Raw genomic sequence first — 21,744 nt, 5'->3', positions numbered from 1 at the left:
TTCTTTTCTTTCTTTTCTTCTTTTTGGCTGACTCTCCGCCTAGATCAAAGTCGAACCGGACCTGTTCTACGAGGCTTGCGACCGAATGGGCATCATGGTGGTCCAGGACATGCCCAGCCTACCGGACGACACGGAGCGGAGGCCGCCCGACGCGATGCAGCAGGACGAGTTCCAGCGGCAGCTGGAGGCCATGGTCGACAACCACAAGAGCCATCCCTCCATCGTCGCCTGGGTCCTCTTCAACGAGGGCTGGGGCCAGTTGCGGCACCCGCCGTGGTTCGAAGCGCGGCTCACCCCCGTGGTGCGGGCTCTCGACCCGACGCGGTTGATCAACGCCGTGAGCGGATGGTTCGACCACGGCTTTGGCGACTTTTCGGTATGTCTGGAGCCCCTTGTTACGGACTGGACCCTGGGAAGAACGGAGGAAGATATGGATATCAATCTGACAGGGAGTTCCGGAATCTTTAGGACAATCACCACTACCCGACGCCGCAATGCGGCACCCCGTTTGCGACGCCGCCCTCGTCGGCATACGATGCCAGGCGGATCGGATTCCAGGGCGAGTTTGGCGGGATAGGCCTGAACGTCTCGATTGAGCAGTATGTGTTGTGGTCTCTTCGGGTTTCCTTTTTTTCTCCCTTTTTTCTCCTTTTTTTTTCCTTTTTTTTTCCTTTTTTTTTCCTTTTTTTTTCTTGTTTCTTTTTTTACTTCCCCCTCTCTCTAACGCCGCAAAGCCTCTGGAACGTCCCCGAAGCCATCGCCACCATCAACCAGACGTACGAGCTGGCGGCCGACAGAGCGGCCTACAACGCGCGGTCGAGGGAGCTGTTCGGCATGCTGCGGTCCCAGGTCGAGCAGTACGCCTGCAGCGGCGGCGTGTGGACGCAGACGAGCGACGTCGAGGGCGAGGTCAACGGGCTTCTGACCTACGACAGACGCTTGCTGAGGCCGGAGGTTGCGCAGTGGAAGGAGGACACGCGGAGCGTGTATGAGGCGGCGGCGGCCCGGGGGGGTTGGGGGGGCGGAGATGGTCTACGTGGTGGTGTGAGACATCAGCAGCCTCTTGGATGAACTGCACAGGGACTCTGGGATACTCTGCGGTATTCCAGGACAGGACGGAGGAGTGGCCAAAAATGAAAATACAATTGAACTGCATCGTTCCTTGGTGCTGTCAACGCCACGAGGGCTTGGCCTCTTTGATTCGTCGTATCCGTCCATCTTGTCTGGTCCATGTCATGTCACTTGCAGCTACCTCTGTGATTAGATCGATCAATGGGCTTCGGGTTCCAAGGAAGAGGGAGGGATTCCTCGAAGGATTCCTCGGCGGGCCCGAAGAAGAGAATGCGCCGCTTTCGCCAAGAAAAGAAAATAAAAGCAAAGAAAAGAAAAGAAAAGAAATTACTCTTCGTAGCATCAAAGTCAAGTCTTGGTTCATCCATGCCTGCTGTCAGATCCCGCTGTCATCCAATTGCCATCCCATCCCTCCTGTCTTCTCATATCCAACATCACCATCCCCTCCTCGCCCTTCGCCCATCTCCAGTCCCGCCTCCGTCGTTCGTCCGTGCCTCTCCCCCGACTTTACCTCTTCAATGAACAGGGCCATTGGCCAAGAAGAACAACCCTATGGCTGTCTACCCCTACCAGACCCTACACCACAGCTTCCCTTGTCCCGCCCCTCGGCGGATCACCAACTGGGATGACATACCACCAACACCAACCGACTACCCTTTAATCTCAAAACGTTATCTTGCGTACGTTGTACTTTATACCATCGCCGTCTGTGTCGTTGGCTTCCCCTTGTCTTCTAGACCTTCTAGTGCCTTTTGGCTCATCTGTACGTGTAGTGTAGACCAGTTAGTCCCTCAGCCCTCCAACCGGGGGGGCCCCTTGACCGTAACGTCGGGCTGCCCTGTCCTAGTATTCGTCAACGTGCCCCCATCCCCCCCCCCGTATCCTTCGAAAGAAACGCACGTCTTCTCGCCTATCTTCTGCTACCTAGGCATGATCACCATCATCCACCCCCTCCTCACTCACATGTTTCGTACACACCGAGTCCCCACCATCCCACACCCACACATACACCTCCCCACTCTTTGCTCACCTCTTGGCGAACTTGGATATGTTAGTCGATATGAACTTTGGTAGATACTCGTACGGAGTAGGTAGGGTAGACCTCGCGGTTGTTCGGTGCCTAGGATAGTCCCCCGGTCAGCGCCGCAGCGCCGCATCGCCGGGACGTCTATTCTCTCCTCACCTCACGTCTCTCTCTCTCTCTCTCTTTCTCTATTCCCATTCCCACTCCCACTCCCTCCCACTCCCATTCCCATTCCCTCCCTCTCCCTCCCCCGTTCTCCTTCCTTTTCTGCTTTTATCCTTTTCATTACTCCGCATAGACCACATCCTACCGACACGCAGCGCAGAGTGATCGACACGACCCCTTACTTCCTCTTCCGCATCGTCCCGAACCCCCGGGTTTTCATTAGCTCTTGCATACTTTCGTCTAGCTTCGCTTTTTTCCTTCTCTTCTTCTCTTTTTGACCAGAGGAAAAAAGGAATAGTCACACGCGGGGGGGAAACCCGAGGGAAGGCAACGGAACAAAACAACAAAAAAAAAAAAAAAAATGGCCGTAGACGTCGAGGAACTCATCCTCACGCCGTTCCGCGAAGTCGTCGCCCGCGGTCAAGATGCCGCCGCCCACGCCGCCGCAGCGCAATCCGACGACCCGGACCTGGCCCGTCGCATGGACAAGGCCTCGCAAGCCGTCATCCGCGAAGGGGAGCGAGCCCTGAAGAAATTGCAGCCGCAATGGGACGCGCATGTCGCAAAGTACGGCGAGGCTTTCAAGGATGTCATCCGGGAGAACCGTAAGCTAAATCACTAACCCCCTTCCCCTAACTCCTCGGGAAAGGCTGTAAAAAGAAGAAGAAAAAAGAAGAAGAAAAAAAAGGGCATCCCGAAAGGCCAGGGAAAGACTAACGACCGGATTGCACCCGACAACCAGACGAAATCGCAGAGAAGCGTCGCACCCTCGAAGAACTCCTCTACGACTTCGAGGACTTCATCGACCCCGACTCCTTCGACCCCGCAAAGTTCTCCGACCTGCAAGCCGCCACCAAGTCCTTCGCCCTCGACGCCCTCGACATCATCCGCCGTCTCAAGGTCGAGTCCAGCCTCCCCTTCTCCCCGTCCGACTACGCCGACTCGATGCCGCCGTCGCCCTCTTCTTTCCCGTCCCTGCCTCCCCTGCCTCCCCTGCCGCCCTCGCGAGCTGCTGGCGCCATGCCCCTGGTGCCTCGCAACCGGACCTTCTCCACCGACACCTACAGCACCCGAACTGGCGGTGCCGGCTCTTCCAGCGCCGACTCGGTCATTCTGTCTCCCTCCGACAGCGTGCGCAGCCTCTCCCAGTTCCCGCAGCTGCCGATTTCCCACCCCGCCACCGCAGGCCGGACCGCCGCCGAACCCACCCCCACAGGCCTCGGGATCGTCGGTGGCAGCGTCCGTGCCGTCTCCGTGACAAACAGCACCAGCACCGGCACCAGTCGGCAGCCGTCCCAGCGCATCTCGCACCTGCACCGCACCGCAACCACCACCAGCTCGCGCGCCTCGACCGTCCCCAACTTCTCCCAACCCCCGCTGCCCCCACCACAGGCCCCGCTGCCAACTCCGCCGCCCTTGCGCTCGCAATCGGGCGCGTCTTCGGCCTTCGGTGTCCTGCCGGCATCTGGCAGCCCGGACGCCCTCAACCACCATTTTGACCGCGTCCGTCTCGACTCTGACGCCCACCATGAATCCTTCCTCGACACCTCGTCCACCCTGACCGCATCGCCCCGTACCACCGCCTGGGTGAGCGACCAATCCGCCACCACCGCAGTTCTACCGCCGCCGCCGCCGCCGCCGCCGCAGCAGCAGCACCAGAACCGCGTCCCTCCTGCCCAGACCTCCTCGTCTGCGTCTGCCGGCCCGCTCAGGGGCCACTCCATGTCCGCAGCGTACCGCTCGACAATGCCAGGCACCGGCGACTCGCCCATCCTCCACGACCGCGCCTTCCAGGTCCGTTCCACGAGCTACCACCCCTCCAACCACCACCATAACCACCATAACCACCACCACGATCCGACGACGAGCCGCGCCTCCTCCGGCTCCTTCTACGACGAACCCTCCGCCACCAGCCCGACCACCACCAACCGCGGCTCGCTCTTCTCCGACAACGCCTCCGCCTCCGCCTCGACCTCCTCGGCCCTGTCCCATCCCGGCCTGGCCGCCGGCGACAAGGACCCCGCGCCCTTCCACGCCGGCCTGACCACCGTCGGCGAAGTGGACGACGGCCTCATGCTCGCCGACGAAACCCACTCCACGTCCGATACCGTCGTGACCTGGACCCATCGCCGTTCCGCTTCGTCTGCGTCCGCGTCCGCGTCCACGTCCACCGTGCCCGGCGGTCGCGGCGCCGCCCGCGCCCCGCCGCGTCGGCCGGATTGTCTCATCGGGCCCAGCAGCTCGTTCCATCAGTTCAGGGGCTTTTGCGCCGGTGCCGAGGCTTTCCGCAGGTCGGGACATGCCGAGGGCATGAAGAAAGCCCCTTCCTATGTGAGTCGAGTCTGCCGAATGTACGCGAGCGAACTATACTGATACCGGAGGAAACTGTAGGGCGAGAACACTGCCGTCGGAAGGTGTACGAGCTGTGAATATTACCATGTGTATAGCGACATTTCCCGAGATTTGTCCCGAGACGGTACGCCTCCCCTGTCCCCGGCTCCCATAGAATATCTTTTCCTGGCCCCCTTCACGTTCTCCTGCCTTTTCTTCCTGTCCGAACTAACCCAAGCGGCGCGCCCTTTTACTCTGCCATCCAGCCCACGCAAACCAAATGAAGTACAACGTCTTCTACCGCATTCGGTTCATGTTCAAGTCGCACATGATGGTCAAGTCGCTCTCCGAACTCCGCTATGCCTGTCTCTTCTGCACACAGACCGGCCACACCGTCCGCGAAGGCGACGCCACCGTCTTCCTGTCCCAGGAGCAGCTCCTCCGCCATCTCTCCCGCCACCCGCAGCCTCTCCCCGAAGTTCCCGGCGTCACCGTCCTCTACGGCAAGGCAGGCCACGGCCACGGCCACAGCCTCGAGGAGGACTACGACCTGCACTTCCCGGACCCGCCGGCCCCGACCCCCATGCCGGAAACGTCCTTCAGCACCCTGCCCACCGCCACGGCCGTGAGGTCCCACGTGCGGAAACCGGGCGACATGAGACCCCCGACCGACCCGGACGGGTCGGAGGACATCCTCCAGTTCCTGCCGGGCGCGCGCATCGTCGGCGTCGAGTTCCCTGCGAGATGGGGCGGCAACTGGTGCATGGGCTGGCACGACGGCGTCCGCGCGGCTTTCCCGTTCAAGCACGTCGAGATCGACCGGCCCAAGCCGAGCGAGATCTCGTACAACGCGAACAGCAGCGTCTCCGTCAAGGCGCGGTGGAAGTGGAGCCCCAAGCTCGGCAGCGACGAGCCCCGCTGGTTGCCTCTCGAGAAGGGGGACTCGATCCGCAACGTCGGTTGTAAGTCGACACCGTTTGACGGCGAATAACATTCTGTCGCTGACTCGGATATAATAGGGGTTTATCAAGACCACTGGTGCTGGTCTGGCACCAACAGTAAGGGCAAGACGGGTGTCTTCCCGTCGTCGCACATCGACCCTGTATCTGTTCGAGAGGTCGTAAAGCCCGCCACCAGCAAGCCACCGTCGGTCAAGTCGATGAAGCTGTCGTCGGTGAAGCAGTCGTCCGCCATTAGGGGGCTGATGGGCCGGAGAACCATCCACAGGGCCAACGACCCATCTCTCACGTGGGAGGGCGTGGCGGCGCAAATCAAGTTCCCCACGCAGCCCAGGTAAGAGGCTTGTACTTTCTTAACTTTCTATGGGCCAGAACTCGGCTACCACTCGCATGAGCTCGTATGAAGGCTGTACTGTATGTACCATCATCTCTGTATAGGCGAGGCGTTGGCGTAGGGAGTTTTGGCAACGGTGATTCTCTTTGAACGGAAGGAAAGGCTGGACGATAGATATCCAAGTTTTGAGACTGAGGCGCAACGGGTCGGTGTCGGCGCAATGTGGTCGGGTTCGCGCTTTTCTTTTTTTCCTTTGTTGGAGGCCATGTTTGGTTGCTCAGGGGAGTCTTCCGAAATCACTTTGTCGTCGATAGAGCACGGGAGGACTCTGATAGACGGACACCAGCACTCGGTTCTGCGTGTTCCTTGCTGTAACTTTCCCCTGTTTCGTCATTCCTCTCGATTGGTGGCCTTACGGCGGCGGGTAGAAAGCCAGAGCAACTCTTATTCTATCTATACACAGTCAGGGATCAATTTCATTTGTACGCAATTCAGGGGGACTTGCCTTGGAACCATTGAACCGATGCAAGTCAATGCTGTCCGAAAGTCGATCCTGATGCGTTCAATCGATGGGAAGCCCATCGTAGACCACATGCATATTTGGCAAATAGAATCCAAAGAAAGGACCCATCACTTAAGAGTCACAACAACTTCAAGACAGCTCATCTTCCTCACGCGGGCGTCGTCTCCACCAAACTCGTCACCCTCAACGACGACATCATCCACCGTCCCGACCGTCTTGGTGCGGACTTGGACAAGACAGTCGCCCTGGGCCATAAACCAGCTGGCGACCTGGAGGGTCTTCTCGACCGCCTTGCCCGTCCCCAAGACGATGACCTCGCACTTGGCCGAGCCATCGGCATTGCCGCCGCGCGTGCCGCCGTCGCGGTGGAGCATCTCGACGCGCTGCGCCAGATTCATGCCGCGGGTCGATGGGGCGCGACCCTGCAGGGACTTGTCGAGCCGCTTGCGGACGCGGTTGACGATGGCCATGAAGGGAGTTGACGTTGAGACGTAGACGAGGTGGGACTTGGAAGAGGCGGGTTGTTGGCGTCTGGGCAACGCGCGTTTCTGAATCTTGAAGCCTGGGAATGGAGCACGGTCAGGACAGGGCTGAGTGGGGCGAAGGGCAAAAATAAGAAGAAACTAGTCAGACCTTCAGGTAGTTTAGGCAACTTGTTGATTTGAGGAGCCGACTGGTTCTTGGAGCTTCCCAAGGAGGCCTGAGCGGGTGATTGCTCGACTGGACGGTTGGTGGGCGCCATGCCAGGCAACGAGATTACCACCAGCCTTTGTATATTGAAACGTGTGCGATGTTGTTGAGCAGACAACAGTGAGGTTTCAGGGCGGTAGTTTAGACGATGGATAGTGATGTCTTAGCGAAAGATGCAAGGAGAATGAATGCCATACCGTTGAAAGCTTGGAGTTGGTGAGGTGACACGCCTTGTCCGTTGATAATGAGGGTTTGGAGGGACGTGAGAGGAAAAAGAGGAATGATATGTAGGTAGGTACCTAATAAGGTAGGCACTGTACGTACCCACCATTCGAGGGAAGCTACGAGAGGGACATAGGTACCTACTCCAAACTGCCCCGCCCAGTGTGACTGTGACTGACGTCAGCTACAAGGTACCGTACCGAAACAGCATTCTACCTACCTAGTACCTACCTAGGTACTTCGTACGTAATCAAGAGTCGCATCGCAGGCAGGCATCCGAATAAACGACACCAAATACGGAATCCGTGACAATCACAATCAAGACGCTCCCTACACAACACTACGTCTTCGAAGCTTCTGTCAATTATTCTTCCCCCTTTGAGTATCGCCAATTGCGACACGCCTCAACTCCCCGGAGAATGGCTGCCTGCATCCCACTCTGAGCCCGCGCTTCGCCAGCCCCGAACTGCCAGATCGCCAGATTAACCGCCATGTCTATGGGCATCTGGCCACCTCTATCCCCCGACGAGCTCAAGATCAAAAAGGAGGAATCTCTCGTAAGTTATCTGTCCCAGTATATATTCCTTCTCAGTCGGCCATTGCGATCCGTCATTCCCTTTGTCATCTTCATCTCAAACCCCTTCCGGTGTCGTCCCGCGTCGTCCCGCGTCGTCAGATTCTCTTCGTACGACCTTATACCGCCATGACCCAGATTGGACCTAGCCTCCACAGTGACCTCTTCGAGCCTCCCCCCCACCGGAGACTGTCTGATGCCTCTGTCGGTTCCATGGTGCTAATTGAGCTCTCCACCGGCGTCAAGGCCCGCGAGATAGCATGGATCCTCGAAGATACTCGCGAGGTGATCCACAACCTCAAGAATGGCCTCGATGAATGCTACGCCCTCCTAGCCCCAATCGACCCGGGGGTCACCCTGGCCGTCAGCTCTCAGCATGACGAGAAGGTCAAGGGAGTCATGACTCGGCTTGGAACCCGCATCGTCAAGGCCGTTAGTTCCTCCCCTCCCTCCCCGTCCTCGCACCTCCTCTCTTCCGGCCCCTAATCGAAAAAAGACAACGACTAACACGAAGAGGCCCACCCCCAGAGAATCGCCCTCCGGCTCCAAACCCTTCCACACCAGACCCTCTCCCTCGACCCCGCCCACCCCATCCACGTCCCCGCCCTCGAAGCCATCCAAACCTACCTCAACGAATCCATCAACCTCCTCTCCCTGAGCCTCGACCACCCCTCCCCCTCCCCCCGTCCCCTCGCCGACCACCTCCGCGTCCTGTCCACAACCCTCGCCTCCGCCTCCTTCCTCCTCGGCGGGCCCAACGACCCCATGCTCCTCGCCCACCCCAAACCCAGACCCGACATCGACCCCATCATCTTCTCCTCCTGGCTCTCCGAGTCCTGCCCGCCCGTCCACTTCCGCCCCGCCCTACCCCCGTCCCTCTCCGTCCACCTCGCCCTCGACAACCGCGCCCTCGTCCTCGCCCTCCGCGCCCTCGCCCCCGCCGACGCCCCCGTCAACCTCGGCACCAAGCTCGGCCTCGCCCTCGGCGTCGTCCGGCCCCTCGAGCACGACGAGATGAACCTCCTCTGCCGCTTCAGCTACAGCCGCTTCACCGACAGCGGCGGCGGGAAACACGTCCACCCCGCCGACGGCGTCATCCGCCGCCCGATGGCCCAGGGGGAGTCCCCTCCAGCGGCTGCTGCTACTGCTGCCGCTGCCGTCGGTGCTGCTGCTGCTGCTGTCGGTGGTGGTGCTGGTGGCGCTGCTGCTGCTGCTGCTGCCGCCGCCGCGTCTTCCACTCGCGGCCATGGCCACGGCCACGTCGATGAGCGACAGCAACGCGACGTCTTCGTGAGGGAAAAAGTCACCATCCGCGTGGAGGATGCGAGCCTGCATATCCTCTGGGCCAAGCTCGCCGCTCTACGTAGGACATTGGCCCGCGCTAGGGAGAACCTGGCCGCCGTCATGGGGGAGGAACTGCACGGTCGTGAGGCTTGGGGGGAGGTGTAGTTACAAATCGCGGCACTGCCGTGGAGGATGCATGTACGAGTGCTGCTACCTTTTTCGGGTAAGACAAGCAAAAATAACAATAGATACCCTACCGATTTGGAATTTAAAATATGAGAACATTTTGAGATTAGACATGGATATCCCCGTGGATACAGTTTCCGGGCAAATAAATATTCCTTTTGACGATTCTTGTCTGGAATTCCGCGATGCAATACCTATCGACCCTCTCCAGCCTGCCCTGCGCCGCTGGAGTTACAGGACTATACATACAGATAGATGGCCCGGTACAAACCGTCAATCCATGCCCCCATGTGGATGCGGAAAACCATGAACCATGCCTCAACAAAGGGAAAGAAAAAAAGAAAGGTCCAAACTCAAAAAGATCCATGGTATCGACGCTGGCCATACAATAAAACATGCAAGCCGCTTTGCATTGTGTTCAGATGTAGCCGAGTCCCCTTTGCAATGTGTGCAACCCAACCCCCCCTTTTTTTTCCCCCCAACCTCCATTGGTTTCCAACGCTCAAGTTGCAGTGAAGCAAGTTGTTAAGAGCACACAACTCGATCCACCAATGGTGAAAAAAGACGCTTGTTTCTTTACGCCACGGGCGACCAGGGCAGAGGCACGAGAATGCGAGACTTCATGGTCTGGATGAGCGGCACAGTCTTGTGGACCGTCTGGCTCCAGCCCTCAATCTCCCAGCTCTGCTCGCGACGAATCTTGCGCTCCTCCAGGTTGGCAAACTGCCACAGGTGATGGACGGTGTTGAGGTCGCCGATCTGGACGAACCAGGCGCCGACGCCCTCCATGACCTCGCGCCGGGCCTTGAGGCCGCGCCGCCAATGCGTCTCCCACTCGAGCAGGTTGCCCGGGTGCAGAGTGTAGGACCGCAGCTCGAAGATGCCGCCGAGCTTGCGTGGCGGCGTCGTGGGCCAGAAGGAAAACTCCTGCATGAGCGACTTGTTCTTGGACACGATGAGGCTCCTCAGCTTCCTGTCAATCTCGGCCGACTCGGGGTGGCTGGCGATGTTGTGGATCGACTCGTGGTAGCCCTGGTATCTCTGGTACTCCCAGATATGAACTGTGACGTGGTGGGCCGGGGGTCAGCATTGGTGGTTGTGGGCCGTGGTTACATAAAAAGAAATGGAAACATCGAGAGGGAGAGAGTGAAAGAGAGAGAGAGAGAGAGACAGAGAGAGAGAGAGAAACACGACAAAGACATACCAAAAGTGCTGCAGTCACCGACTTCCGTTCTCCAGCTCCCGACAAGATGAACCTTATTCTCGGGCAAGGAGGCCATCTTGGGATACCAGTAACCCACAAGGTCGACGTACTCCTCAACCTTGTCGGGCCTGACCTCGTGGAAGGTGATGGTGTGGACGTACTTCCCACGAGCCAGAACCTGGCTAAAACTGGCGGCAAGCTGGGCATCGAGCTCACGGCCCTCCTTGGTGCCGTAGATGAGGTTGGTCAAGGGACCCGCCTTGCGCGGGGGGTCCTGCACCTCGGCTTTCTGCTCTGCAGTACTCTTCAGTGAGCCCACGGCCTGGTCTTTGGAAAAACCAGTGGACGCGGCGGGGGACGAAGAGGAAGAGGGAGAGGGAGAGGGAGAGGGAGAGGGAGAGGAAGAGGACGATGCATCTTCGGACCACGCACTTGCTTCCCGATTCTTCTGCTGCTCCACCAATTGCTTCCGGAACTCGCTCTGCCTTTTGTTGAACAACTCGACCGTGTCGGGGGCGGCGCTGTCGTCGGACATGGACGACACCTTGTTACCCTGCTGAGCAGTGGTCGCGAAGCTTCGCAGTGCCAAGCGCGGGGTGGCCACACCGGCGACTGCTCGCATCGCTCGCTGACCCAGCATGATGATCAAGATGCGTCGGATTTGTCGTTGGTCGAGAGGTGGCGGTAGGTATTGGATAAAGGATGGCTGTGCACCTTAATTATGTAGGCTGCCGTGGTCTCGGAGGAAGAATGTCCGGTGTGTAATTATGCAACAGTCGCTGAAGAACCGCAAATGTCTTTGCAATCCAACAACAGAACTGTCGAGGTCGATATGGACAGCGAGGGGACGTTGTTTTGTTGCCAAGGCAATGAGTTGGTCCTAGGTACGCCCGAGGGCGGAAGGTCGAAAGAGTACAGAGTTGGAAGGCGGAAGGCAGGCAAAGAGAGTTCCGAGGAAGCAAGAGGGGTTCCCTTTCACAAGGTGTGGTAAGTGTGTGTGCGTGTGCGTAGTGTGTACCCGTGTGTTACAGGTCACAGGCCACAGCAGAAGAGAGGGGAGCAAGCTGCGGGTTGGTTAGATCTGACGCCTTTGGAGGGCGGACAATCAGAGTAATTGGCTCGACTTGGGAAGGCGAGGAGCTGCACAATTAAGGGAAGCACACCCAGCACTTTCGGGTAGGATTGTCCTCGTCGTACTTGTAATATCAGAGTGGTTAATATAGCAGAGGTAAGGTAACCCCAGGTAGTGTCGAAACAAAAAAGGCGAAAGTCAAATAGACAAAGGAGGGGGAAGAAAGACTGAAAGGTCGACGTTGGTAGGTTGAAGGCCGAGTTGGAGGAGAGGTAGCGACTTGGGCTAAAAGGAAGAGGGAGGGAAGGAAATGAGGGAGGGGAAGCGGAAGCACAGGTCAAGCCATGGTCTGGGGTAATGTACATTGTAATGTGCCCTGTGTCGCATGAGCTCATGTGGGGCCGATCTACTTCACAGGGCCTGCCTTGGAAGTCACGGAATGCGGAGAAACAAGTGGGGCACAAGCCATGAAGGTCATACCGTTGGTTGATGGACCTATTCTGCCGAAGATAATCCGTCTTCGTAGTGGTACGTTATTACTCGGTACCTTACGTACTCCCTCCCCTTTCGGTTCTCCCCTCATTGTCTTAGTCATTGCATGCTGACTCATGGGATAAATTCATTTTGCCTAAGGCAACAACTTCCGGCTACCGGGCTAGGGGCGGAAGAGGCATCGGAGGAAAAAGGCTCGTCAGGATAGCTTCACATTTCAGACCTGATTCCAAAATCAACCACCGCCCAAATCGACCCCGCCAAATCCGTCGTCACCCAAAAACCCCGAAAAATCACAACCGCCAAGATGTTCTGGTTTGGTGCTACCCCTCTCAAGAAGTTCCCGGCTCCTGTCCGTACGTCAATTGTCCCGTCCCCGACAACCCGATCGCATTCCGCCCTTTCGGTACCCGCTGACAAGTTCTACAGTGAAGCCGATGGCCCCCTTCTTCGCTGCCGGTATGACTCCATAGAACGATAAGCTTCCCACTGCTTTTATTGCGCGCAAAAAAACAGGCGCGCACTGCGCTGTTTCGTTCGATTTTCGCAGGGCAGCCCGTGGATGGATGGTAGGAGACAGGACGTTGACACTTGAGGACAGGCCTGGTCATCGCCTACGGTATCAACTCGGCCCAGAACGCCATGATGCAGAGTACGCCCCGCCTGGCCTCCTTCCCTGACGATTCCAGGAAACGGCACAAAAACTGACACAAGACTCGATGTAGCCGACGAGTGGAAGAACGATCCTCGTAACCCGAACGCCAAGAGCGGCCACTAAGGAAAACAAACCATCTGTTCTTTGAGGCGAGCGGAGGTTGAGATAATTGGGGGGAGTGGTCTCGGAGGGAGTCGACGCGGCACGATTGGGAATACCCATACCCCATGCATACATGCGTGCGCTGATGACTATCGAGAGCGTACGCCGGTGGCGGACTGTATCATAGACAGGCGACACTTGTTGAATCAATTGAGCTGTTGCATTTCATTGCATTACATTGGATTGCATGTGGCTGTTTGGCATCGGTGGTCCATATCACGGCGTGACATGGAACGAACCTCTTACCCACAAAGGAGGCTCCATTGCATGAGGGACAACCGTCTCGACGGGCATATCGTTTCTTCATGGCCTGTCAACTTGCGTCCCGCCCCTCGGTATCAAGTTCTCCCATCCGTTGGTTTGAAACATGCCGATGCGAATCTGACAATATTTAGGGGAATGCCCACCTGTCCTAGATTGGACACAAGCGACACTCAACAAGAGAAATGTCGTGGGAGGGCTCCATTCCATTACATCAAAACTCTAGAACGCCACACATTACGACGAACCAGAGAGTGGCGTATCGTAGAAAGTTTGTACTTTCAGCCTCGCCATGTAATTAACTTTTGTTTTGTTTTTAATTTTCCCAATATCTTGTCATCTAGTCCAACGCCACCACCCATACCACAGCACGTGCTGTACGTCTCTTGCCTGTCTATATAAACCCGGGAGGGGGGAAAAAATCCCACCCAGTCCGCTCTTCTTTCACTCCCTCGCCTTATCAAAAAGGTAAGTTCAGGCCTCAGTCTTACTTTTTTTCATCATCTCCGAATCCCTTCCGTAGGGCCAATCGGTACATCGTCCGATGAGAATCTTGTCGGGGACTTTTTTCCCCGGTACATCGTCTCTCAGCAGAGCGCCCATTAGCTCCGGCGTCGTCAAGACAAGCCCTGGGTACTTGCTAAGATGTGTTAGATCGTAACAAGTATTTTCATCATCGGCCACGGGGATCGAACAGTGAACCTTTCAAACGAAAGGCAAACGGGCTCGATTTACCCATTGCACCACGGTGCTCTCTGTATTGAGGTACGTTTGTCTTTTCCTCCTCATTTAAAGGTTCATTGCAGGACGCGGAGGGAAGGACTGATGGGCGAGTCTTTCCACATTGAGTGACCACTGTGGCTAATGTAGAGGGACATAATAGTTGGCGATACCCCGTGTGCCCATACTCCCATCTCCGACAGGCTAAGGCTGCGGAGAGACGGGGTGACAAGTACAGTACACGGGTGCTGAAAGTTGGGACATGGGGGATTGGATACATCTGGGGGAATGGATACATCTGGGGGAATGGATACATCTGGGGGAAAGACCGTGATGAGAACTGCTTGACTGCAGCCCGGGCCGCAAGGTTCTGGGTCAGGAGCCCCTCCGTTCGTGAGAAGAGGTTTCGTGCAGGGGCAAAGATTCTGAGTCTCTTTTCTTTTCTTCCTTCTTGTTTGGTTTCGGCAGCCCAAGTGTCTTGCCCGAACAGTCCGGGCGAAGGACAGTCTTCTTTCGTGTCTGGAAATGCAGCCTTCGAGTTCTCCAGATAAGACTTTTCTTGACGGATCTTATACAGAGGCTAGAGATCTTTCACAAATTCCAGGTAGCATGGCTTCCCTTGATGACAGGAGACGGACAAACTGCCACTGTACATTCTAGGTCGAAGGTGATGTGCGAGGGCTTCACGGAGAGATTCGGTACGTCGCTTAGAGACGAATGACGTGGAACTCCTCTGGGTAACGTATTCAGCATAAGGTAGGTAGAAAGTATAGGAACTGGATTCATATTCTAGACGAAGTATCTGGAAGTAATGTGCCCCAAGGTACAAAGCTCGTAATGAAGTTGAGGAAGGTAGTTGGAACGCACGGACCACTACATACAACTGCTAGCAAACCTCCAGTCTGTGCCGGGGATATGCGGGGATTACGGATCCCTATCGCTGGGTCGGCATAAAATACGTATGTACCAACCTCCGTACGTGATGTGATATTCGATCGAACGCAAAAGACCAATAGAACCACCACTCTCCTAAATTGTCCCAGGAGAACAACCCACTCTGATGCCCGTCTTTGGAGGCTCCTGGTTTAGCACACTCTCATTTACGTCTATTAGCATCTCGAGATCGTCTCGTCTTCAGCTTTCATTTACTCGTTTTGTCATCACTTCAGTGACTTCACCCACATCCACCTTCGTGAACTCCAGGTCCAACATCAGAATGGCAAGCATAGATCCCAACGGCGTCCGGGAGAGAGATCCCCCAGCCAGAAACAACTCCAAGGCGAGCAACAAAAAGGACTTCAAAATACTCATGTTGCACGGTACGATTAGCTTCATCCAGTAAACGTCTTACATTACAAATACGGCCTTACCCTCTCCAGAACCTAGGCCTCACTCACTCTCACCCTTCACCTGAGCCCCTTAACCGACATCACATAGCTCTACTCTGCCCAAAACTCTCCCCATGGACATTGACCTAACCATAACCACAGGCTACACTCAATCCGGCCCCCTCTTCCGCTCCAAGACCCGCGCCCTCGAGAAACTCCTCGCCAAAGCCCTCTCCCCCCTAAACATCACCCTAACCTGCCTCTACCCAACCGCCCCCCTCCGCCTCAACGCCCGCGACATCCCAGGCTACGTACCCCCAGGAAGCGGAAGCGGCGACGACGACGACAGCAGCCGCCACCACCCAGCCGAAGAAACCGACCCAGACGCCTGGGCCTGGTTCCGCCGCCGCGACGGCCCGGGCCCGGACCCGGAAATCACCTACGCAGGCATCGACGACGGCATGCGCGCCCTCGCCTCCACCATCCGCGACGCGGGCGGCGTAGACGGCGTCGTGGGCTTCAGCCAAGGCGGCGCCATGGCCGCCCTCGTCGCCTCCGCCCTCGACGACGCCCCGCACGGTGACCGCGTCCCCCCCGCCCCCCACGCCGGCTGGGCCGCCGCCCTGCGCGACGCGAACGGCGACCGGCCCCTCCGCTTCGCTGCCGTCTATTCCGGCTTCTTCGCCACGGACCCGTCGCTGGCTTGGTGCTACGACCCGCCTATCCGCACCCCGACTGTGCACTTTCTCGGGAGCCTGGACACGGTCGTTGAGGAAGGGAGGAGCCGCGCCCTCATAGACCGTTGTGTTGATCCTGTTGTCGTTGTTCATCCTGGGGGCCACTACGTGCCCATCTCGAAAGAGTGGGCCATGGCCTTGGCTGGTTTTGTGAAACAGTATGCGCAGGACGAGACGAAAGCGGCTCTATAGACTCGAATAGATGTGGAGGAGGATAGAGGAGATCGGTGGGGGGACGCGTATTTTCAGCGATGATGGTAACGGATTGGTTTGCAAGGATGGGAAAGATTCGTTGGCGATGAATAAGGGGCGCCGGCACTGAATGGGAATGAATGAGCTGTGTGATGATAGACGCCTAAGCCACATAAACAAGACATATAGACAGACACTAGACGGGATGGGAAATCTGGGCTTTCATAAATGTTACATCGCCCCGTCATCTCCTCTTAAGGGCCATGGTATTTTCTATGTTCTACACCGGACCTGTCCAGAAACAGAAAAAAAAGTCCGAATCACCCTTGCCCTGGCCCCAAGAAAAAAAGCATGCACTCCTCGCTCCAATCACCACTCTCCTTGCGTGTTTTCCTCTCAGCCCTTCACAGCCTTGCCCTTGCCCGACTTGGAGGTCGGTTGGATCCGCGCCATCATCTCCTCTTTGGTGATCAGATGGTCGATGCGCTCCAGCAGGCCCAGGAGACTCTTCATGTTGCCGCTCCACTCGTTGAGCACGTCGTCGGCATCCCTCGGCTTGGCGAAGCTCACGATCCGCGCTGGCCTGTCGATCTTGGCGTACACCGTCTTGGACGTGACCAGGTCGCTGATGTACTTCTCCGTCTCGTCCTCCGCGAGGTCCAGGAGCTGGGTCAGCCGGCCCATCTGGATGCGCGTGTAGTACTTGGCCACCACCCGTACGTTGTGCTCGATCACCCGCTTGCGCAGGTCCTTCCACCGCTGGTGCGCCTTCTCGTCCGCCGACTGGCCCGGCTCGGCGTCGAACACGTCCGTCTGGCACAGGTGCGGGCCGAACTTCTTGGCCACTTCGGGCCATCGCATCAGCTCGTGGATCGTGAAGAGCTTCAGCAGCTCCGCCTCCACGGGTACCTCGCTAATGCGGCTGTCACGCTGGATCCGGTGCAGAAGGTCATGTTGCTCGTTATCGTGGGGGGCAAGAATGACGAAGTAGATGATACGTTGGAGGGTCTGTGATGGGGTGAGAGCCTAAGTCAGCCATAGAAGAGACAAGTAATTGGTAATGGGGAGGGCATAGCAATATCTTGAAAAGGAGGCGGGAAAAGACGAAGAAGAAGAAGAAGAAGAAGAAAAAGGACGATAAAAGAAAAAGCTTACAGCGTGCAACTGGCGAGGGTCCTCCTCCACCGCCTCGGTATCCAGAACCTGCCGGTAGTGTTTGCAGGCGTCAAGGTACTTGTCGTCATGTTTGGCGAGGGTGACCTGCTGTTCGTAATAACGCAGCTTCAAGTCTGTTGTGTCGTCCTCCTTCTCCTCCGGGACCTCCTCGCCGCGGGCCTTCTTCTTCTCGCGCTCCTTCCGCTCCTTCTCCAGGTCCTCGGGCGTCTTCTTGGGTTTCCTCGCCAGGTAGCGGGTGCTGATCTTGCGGCTCAGGATGCCGGCCTGGTTCCAGTCGCCGACCTCGATGCACAGCGCCACCTGCGCCAGGATGAACTCGGTCTTCTCTCTCCGGTCCATGGACCCGAACGTCTCGACCTGCAGCTCGCACAGTATGTCGGCGGCGGCCTTGAGGTCGCCCTGGTCCTTCTTGATGTCGGAGAGCACCTTGGTCACGCGCGCCCGCTCGACTTCGACGAAGATCTTGCCCTCGGTGACCGTCCGTAGCGTCTCGATCGCGGAGAGCTTGGTCTCCAGGTTCGGCGTGCTGTCGAAGAACCCCATGACCACCTGCACCATTTTGGTGATGGCTTGCTTGAGCTGGCCATGCTTCTTCGAGAGCAGGAGCACCTGCTCGTTCATCAAAGACCAGTTTCCGGCATCTTTGCAGAGTGTAACGATGGCGATTAGTAGGCGGGATGTGGTTGCGAGATCTGACGCCTTTGGGATGCCCAAGTCAGCTTTTTGCGAACGACGGAAGGAGAGAGAGAGAGAGAGAGAGAGAGAGAGAGCCTGTCGACGAACCTGGCGGGCCTTCTTTTCAAGGACGGCGAGATGCTCGATGGCAGCCTGGATATCGGTCTGTGAAGATGCGACCAAGTCAGCGGAGGGTAAAGCGATCGCACAGTAGGAGGCAGGTGTGTACCGATGCAAGCTTCTCAGCCTCTGGGATCTGTTTGTCTGCCTCCTTCGAGAAGTCCTTCTCGGGCTTCAGCATTCGTTCCGCCATAGTGTCGTGTCCAAATGCAATGTACAGAGGTGTATGAAGTGACTGGTGCAATCGATTGGGATTGTTGATGATTTGTGCGTCGGATTGGGCGAAGGAGGCGGGGAGGTGACAGGGCTGGCAATGAAGTTGAATGATGTCGAGCTTCTACCAGGCTGGAAGCTCACGCAAGATGCTCGTGCCTACGATGAGTGTACGTACCAGTGAGCGTGAGCTTGGACCCACATCTCAGTTGACGATGGATACCGGTACGTACTTCTGTCTAGGTAGGTACACCTATCCGAAGTTTAGCCCGGAGTGTTGTTTCTCCGATTCCGAAAGCCCAAGTACGTGTATCGCCGCTTAGGTAAGGTACGGAACATGAAGTACACGTAATTGCTGCAGGCGAGGTACAGGTACCTTATTATCTAGCTAGCATCAGTCCGTGAGTTCCTGATCAGCAGCTGCTCTCTTCTCCGGACGTCGCTTGGCTGTTAACGCTGTGAGGCTCTGGGTATTCCCTGAGTTATGAGAGATCTATCTATTCAGGCTCGAGTTTTAAACATTATACTCCCAACGGCGGTCTCGCTTGCTGCAACGTCCGTTCATCCATTTCCAAACGCTCATCTCGGCTTCCTGAGCCAAAGTCTCTCGGAAAATGAAGCCCACATCCCCAACTTGACACCTCAGGTAGTCATCATTGCCCAGTCATGCTGGACCTCGAAGCTTCTCCGTAGTTTCAACCCACTCGCAGCTGCTTCAACCCATAAGCAACTCATCCACCGGGCTTCCGTCAGTATGAAATGAGAGTCCTCGGTCCTGTTCTCGCTTCTCGGTCCTTGTGTCTTAATGGTCGTGAGATCAACCCCCCGTAGAGCCGTTCGATGATGCATTGCCATGGTTTCTCCCTGTTTGGCGAAATGGTGGCTCCGCCTGGGCCTGTGATTCCTTCGCACAGCCTCTCGACCTGGCTCCTCGGCGGTCCAGGAAAGAGTCAACAAGACCTGGCACAGAGGCCAGTAAGACTCCTCACCACGAATGCAGCTTGACAAATGAATCCCGAGAAGCTCCACCGACAATTTGCCGCTTCACCCTCAGATGAAAGATGAGAGAAGCCGGCAGGATTAGATAAGGAACCGGATCGCCATGATGACACAGCCTATGCTGACGTAGGGACTCAAGCGCTCCCCGATCCTCGCGAATTTCCAGACGATACCGAGGGCACTAGCTACGATCAGCACGGGGGGCGTTCTTCCACTCTGTATGACAGCCTACTCACCCATTTTTGTTGGAATCCAGAATCCTGGGGAAAATTTGATGAATGTAGGCGGAAGTGCAGATGGCCAGAAGGATGATGAATACGAGCGACTCAAAGTTGAAAAGGGCCGACTGTGGGATGACTGCGCGTTAGCAAACCCCCCCCAGGATATTCGAGATGGATTTCAGGGCAGAACTACCATATTGTAATACTCTATTCCATGAGCCTTTTACGTGTTTCAAGTTGTTTGCGTCAGGTTGGTGTTTGTTGCCTTGAGGCGAGATGAGAGATGAGAGACAGACCACCTGGAACATTTGGGTACAACGAGCTGCCGAGTTGAGGTCTGTTGCCAGCTGGTCTGTCTGTTTACTGTGGGTACGACCCAGTACGCTGCGATTTGCATCACGTGATTAGGCCCGACTGTCGGCGCTATATTGTCCGAATCTCCGACGGCAGCCCCGTACTGGTCTTCTCGGTCAGCCCCTTTTATTATTAACAACACAGAGTTTCTGGCTGTGTACACGACAGCCACAGACGCCATGAGCTCCCCCAGGGCGCTACACCAAAAGAGTCCATGATAGGTCTGGACGTTATGACATCAGGATCTCAGGATCACATTTCTCTTCAGATTCACAAAATGGCAGACATCCGGTCATTGACAGATCAAACATCAAGCAATAATGCTTTAACTGGCATTTTGGGACTACCAATTACCTAGTACCCTCGAAACTTTTTCTATCAATCTGCGTCATTCTCCTTCTCCATACTCGAATTACCATTCCCCAGCTTTCCCTTAATAGTCCTAGTCAAATCAACGCGCCCTTTACTCCTACCTAGTACGCCCTCCTCCACGGGTGGAACGAACAAATTGCCCAGTACCCTGTCTTCACAACTCCAGGTCGACATCCGAGAAACAAACGACCAATGGTCCCAATGGCTAGCCGCAGGCATACTTCGACGTCGGGGTCCTAAAGTCTGTCCTGGAGAGGCCAAATACCCTAGGTACCGGTGCCGGCGCCGGTGCCAGCATCAGTGTCAGTGCCGCCGTTATTCTTGGTGCCGGTACCAGTGTCCGCACCCTGGTTGCCAGTGCCAGTGCCGGCGCCGGTGTCTGTACCCTGTTTGCCAGTGCCGGAGCCAGAACCGGAGTCAGTGCCGCGGTTATTCTTGGTGCCGGAGTCAGCATCGGAGTTAGTGCCGCCGTTATTCTTGGTGCCGCTACCGGTGTCGACGTTCGTGTTACCGGTGCCCGTTCCGGTGCCGCCGTCATTCTTGGGATCCTCTTTGTCCTGGCGAGTGGAAAAGGGGACCCCGATCAGCTGGCTAGCATACCACTCGGCCGACTTGCGCATCGTAAGCCATGGCTCGGGTACGACGTAAAGATGCTTCTCCTTGCCCCCGTTCTTTTCCTTCTTGTCGTCGGCTTTCGCCCCGTCTTCGTTCCTCCCCGGAGCCTCGTCTTCCTTCGTTCCCTTCGACTCGGCCTGCCCTTCCCGTCTCGCCCGCATATATCTCCCAGTCGGCGAAGGTTGAGCTATCTGGGTTGGATCCCCCTCAGGTTCCGGCGTAGGTTGGCTTGGCCCTTTCGTCGGCGGCATGGCCACCGCCTTATGCCATGGGAATTTAAGGAAATACTTATTATTCGGCTTTCCTCTCGGCTTGGAAGCTATATTGCACTTCATCCGGACGTTTTTTATGTCCTTTTTCTCATCCTTCTTCTCGTCCTTCTTTACAATCGTTGGATATTGATCCGATGAAGTTGGAGCCGGCGGAGGCTGGGCTGACTCGTCCACTGGCATTGTCACGATGATCTCCCTTTTCGAGCACGACTTGGACGGCACAGCAGTTGCCTTGAAGGTACCAGTAATGGATACTGTTGCGCAGTCGGCCACCGTCTTCGTCGCGGTGGTGTACTTGAGCTTCGTCTTGGTAGCGGACTTGGTCTTGGTCTCGGTCTTGGTGACGGCGGGCGGCGTCTTGGTCTTGGTCACGATCTTCGTCTTGGTCTTGGTCTCGATCGTCGTCGTCGTCTTCTTGCGCACGGGGTGGGTGGTGCATGGAGGCTTGGTATACGTCGGCTTGGGTGTGGTATACGTCGGCTTGGGTGTGGTATACGTCGGCTTGGGTGTGGTATACGTCGGCTTGGGTGTGGTATACGTC

General features: G+C 56.7%; 10 protein-coding genes across 10 annotated transcripts in view; 5 read left to right on the top strand and 5 right to left on the bottom strand.

Moving 5' to 3' along the window:
• The window catches only part of SODALDRAFT_273223 (glycoside hydrolase family 2 protein), a gene marked incomplete at both ends in the record, with an annotated part of 2,568 nt that extends 1,497 nt beyond the window's left edge, over positions 1–1,071 (top strand). Inside the window, 3 exons of the mRNA XM_028607886.1 lie at positions 44–376; positions 469–599; positions 735–1,071. Of these exons, the coding sequence (XP_028468837.1) occupies positions 44–376; positions 469–599; positions 735–1,071 (801 nt within the window). The remainder of the gene's footprint in view (positions 1–43; positions 377–468; positions 600–734) is intronic.
• Positions 823–1,929, top strand: SODALDRAFT_110148 (hypothetical protein). Its single transcript, XM_028606542.1, has one exon. The coding sequence runs from the start codon at positions 1,068–1,070 to the stop codon at positions 1,698–1,700; it is 633 nt and encodes a 210-aa protein (XP_028468836.1). The 5' UTR covers positions 823–1,067; the 3' UTR covers positions 1,701–1,929.
• A 2,957-nt stretch (positions 1,930–4,886) lies between these two features.
• On the top strand, positions 4,887–6,333 carry SODALDRAFT_330748 (hypothetical protein). Its single transcript, XM_028611281.1, has 2 exons — positions 4,887–5,553; positions 5,611–6,333. Exons 1-2 carry the CDS (start codon positions 4,920–4,922, stop codon positions 5,886–5,888), a joined length of 912 nt encoding a protein of 303 aa, XP_028468835.1. The 5' UTR covers positions 4,887–4,919; the 3' UTR covers positions 5,889–6,333.
• Positions 6,334–6,514: 181 nt separating this feature from the next.
• Positions 6,515–7,149, bottom strand: SODALDRAFT_322248 (hypothetical protein; the record flags this gene model as incomplete). Its single annotated transcript, XM_028609701.1, has 2 exons — positions 6,515–6,969; positions 7,041–7,149. 2 exons carry the CDS (start codon positions 7,147–7,149, stop codon positions 6,515–6,517), a joined length of 564 nt encoding a protein of 187 aa, XP_028468834.1.
• A 679-nt stretch (positions 7,150–7,828) lies between these two features.
• Positions 7,829–9,504, top strand: SODALDRAFT_330744 (hypothetical protein). The gene is made up of 2 exons (XM_028611280.1): positions 7,829–8,325; positions 8,422–9,504. The coding sequence occupies exons 1-2, from the start codon at positions 8,023–8,025 to the stop codon at positions 9,340–9,342; spliced, it is 1,224 nt and encodes a 407-aa protein (XP_028468833.1). The 5' UTR covers positions 7,829–8,022; the 3' UTR covers positions 9,343–9,504.
• SODALDRAFT_349119 (NIPSNAP family protein) lies at positions 9,475–11,207 on the bottom strand (the record flags this gene model as incomplete). Its single annotated transcript, XM_028613409.1, has 3 exons — positions 9,475–10,424; positions 10,568–10,894; positions 11,000–11,207. 3 exons carry the CDS (start codon positions 11,205–11,207, stop codon positions 9,940–9,942), a joined length of 1,020 nt encoding a protein of 339 aa, XP_028468832.1. The 3' UTR covers positions 9,475–9,939.
• A 3,938-nt stretch (positions 11,208–15,145) lies between these two features.
• On the top strand, positions 15,146–16,186 carry SODALDRAFT_349118 (dihydrofolate reductase; the record flags this gene model as incomplete). Its single annotated transcript, XM_028613408.1, has 2 exons — positions 15,146–15,248; positions 15,420–16,186. The coding sequence occupies 2 exons, from the start codon at positions 15,146–15,148 to the stop codon at positions 16,184–16,186; spliced, it is 870 nt and encodes a 289-aa protein (XP_028468831.1).
• A 37-nt stretch (positions 16,187–16,223) lies between these two features.
• SODALDRAFT_330741 (PCI domain-containing protein) lies at positions 16,224–18,505 on the bottom strand. Its single transcript, XM_028611279.1, has 4 exons — positions 18,267–18,505; positions 18,146–18,202; positions 17,342–18,061; positions 16,224–17,194 (listed from the first exon to the last, which is right to left on the bottom strand). Exons 1-4 carry the CDS (start codon positions 18,348–18,350, stop codon positions 16,583–16,585), a joined length of 1,473 nt encoding a protein of 490 aa, XP_028468830.1. The 5' UTR covers positions 18,351–18,505; the 3' UTR covers positions 16,224–16,582.
• A 786-nt stretch (positions 18,506–19,291) lies between these two features.
• Positions 19,292–19,921, bottom strand: SODALDRAFT_109936 (DUF1242-domain-containing protein). Its single transcript, XM_028606541.1, has 3 exons — positions 19,784–19,921; positions 19,606–19,726; positions 19,292–19,550 (listed from the first exon to the last, which is right to left on the bottom strand). The coding sequence occupies exons 1-3, from the start codon at positions 19,896–19,898 to the stop codon at positions 19,451–19,453; spliced, it is 336 nt and encodes a 111-aa protein (XP_028468829.1). The 5' UTR covers positions 19,899–19,921; the 3' UTR covers positions 19,292–19,450.
• Positions 19,922–20,442: 521 nt separating this feature from the next.
• Positions 20,443–21,744, bottom strand: part of SODALDRAFT_109770 (hypothetical protein) — a 2,172-nt gene continuing 870 nt past the window's right edge. Inside the window, exon 3 of the mRNA XM_028606538.1 lies at positions 20,443–21,744. Within this exon, the coding sequence (XP_028468828.1) occupies positions 20,583–21,744 (1,162 nt within the window). The 3' untranslated portion in view covers positions 20,443–20,582.

This window comes from Sodiomyces alkalinus (assembly GCF_003711515.1).
Source record: "Sodiomyces alkalinus F11 unplaced genomic scaffold SODALscaffold_2, whole genome shotgun sequence".
Lineage (NCBI taxonomy): Eukaryota > Fungi > Ascomycota > Sordariomycetes > Glomerellales > Plectosphaerellaceae > Sodiomyces > Sodiomyces alkalinus.
Note: the sequence above shows the minus strand (reverse complement) of the source record. Positions and strands in the feature narration are given on the sequence as shown.

Excerpts from the sequence above, each read along its gene's own strand:
- SODALDRAFT_110148 (XM_028606542.1), top strand. The coding sequence starts at position 1,068 with ATGAACTGCACAGGGACTCTGGGATACTCTGCGGTATTCCAGGACAGG.
- SODALDRAFT_330748 (XM_028611281.1), top strand. The coding sequence starts at position 4,920 with ATGATGGTCAAGTCGCTCTCCGAACTCCGCTATGCCTGTCTCTTCTGC. Across the intron at positions 5,554-5,610 it reads CTCGATCCGCAACGTCGGTT|GGGTTTATCAAGACCACTGG; the intron begins GTAAGTCGACAC and ends CGGATATAATAG.
- SODALDRAFT_330744 (XM_028611280.1), top strand. The coding sequence starts at position 8,023 with ATGACCCAGATTGGACCTAGCCTCCACAGTGACCTCTTCGAGCCTCCC. Across the intron at positions 8,326-8,421 it reads GAACCCGCATCGTCAAGGCC|AGAATCGCCCTCCGGCTCCA; the intron begins GTTAGTTCCTCC and ends GCCCACCCCCAG.
- SODALDRAFT_330741 (XM_028611279.1), bottom strand. The coding sequence starts at position 18,350 with ATGGCGGAACGAATGCTGAAGCCCGAGAAGGACTTCTCGAAGGAGGCA. Across the intron at positions 18,203-18,266 it reads AGGCTGAGAAGCTTGCATCG|ACCGATATCCAGGCTGCCAT; the intron begins GTACACACCTGC and ends GCATCTTCACAG. Across the intron at positions 17,195-17,341 it reads ACCCTCGCCAGTTGCACGCT|ACCCTCCAACGTATCATCTA; the intron begins GTAAGCTTTTTC and ends ACCCCATCACAG.
- SODALDRAFT_109936 (XM_028606541.1), bottom strand. The coding sequence starts at position 19,898 with ATGTTCCAGGTGGTCTGTCTCTCATCTCTCATCTCGCCTCAAGGCAAC. Across the intron at positions 19,727-19,783 it reads GAATAGAGTATTACAATATG|TCATCCCACAGTCGGCCCTT; the intron begins GTAGTTCTGCCC and ends GCTAACGCGCAG. Across the intron at positions 19,551-19,605 it reads CTGGATTCCAACAAAAATGG|TGCCCTCGGTATCGTCTGGA; the intron begins GTGAGTAGGCTG and ends GATCGTAGCTAG.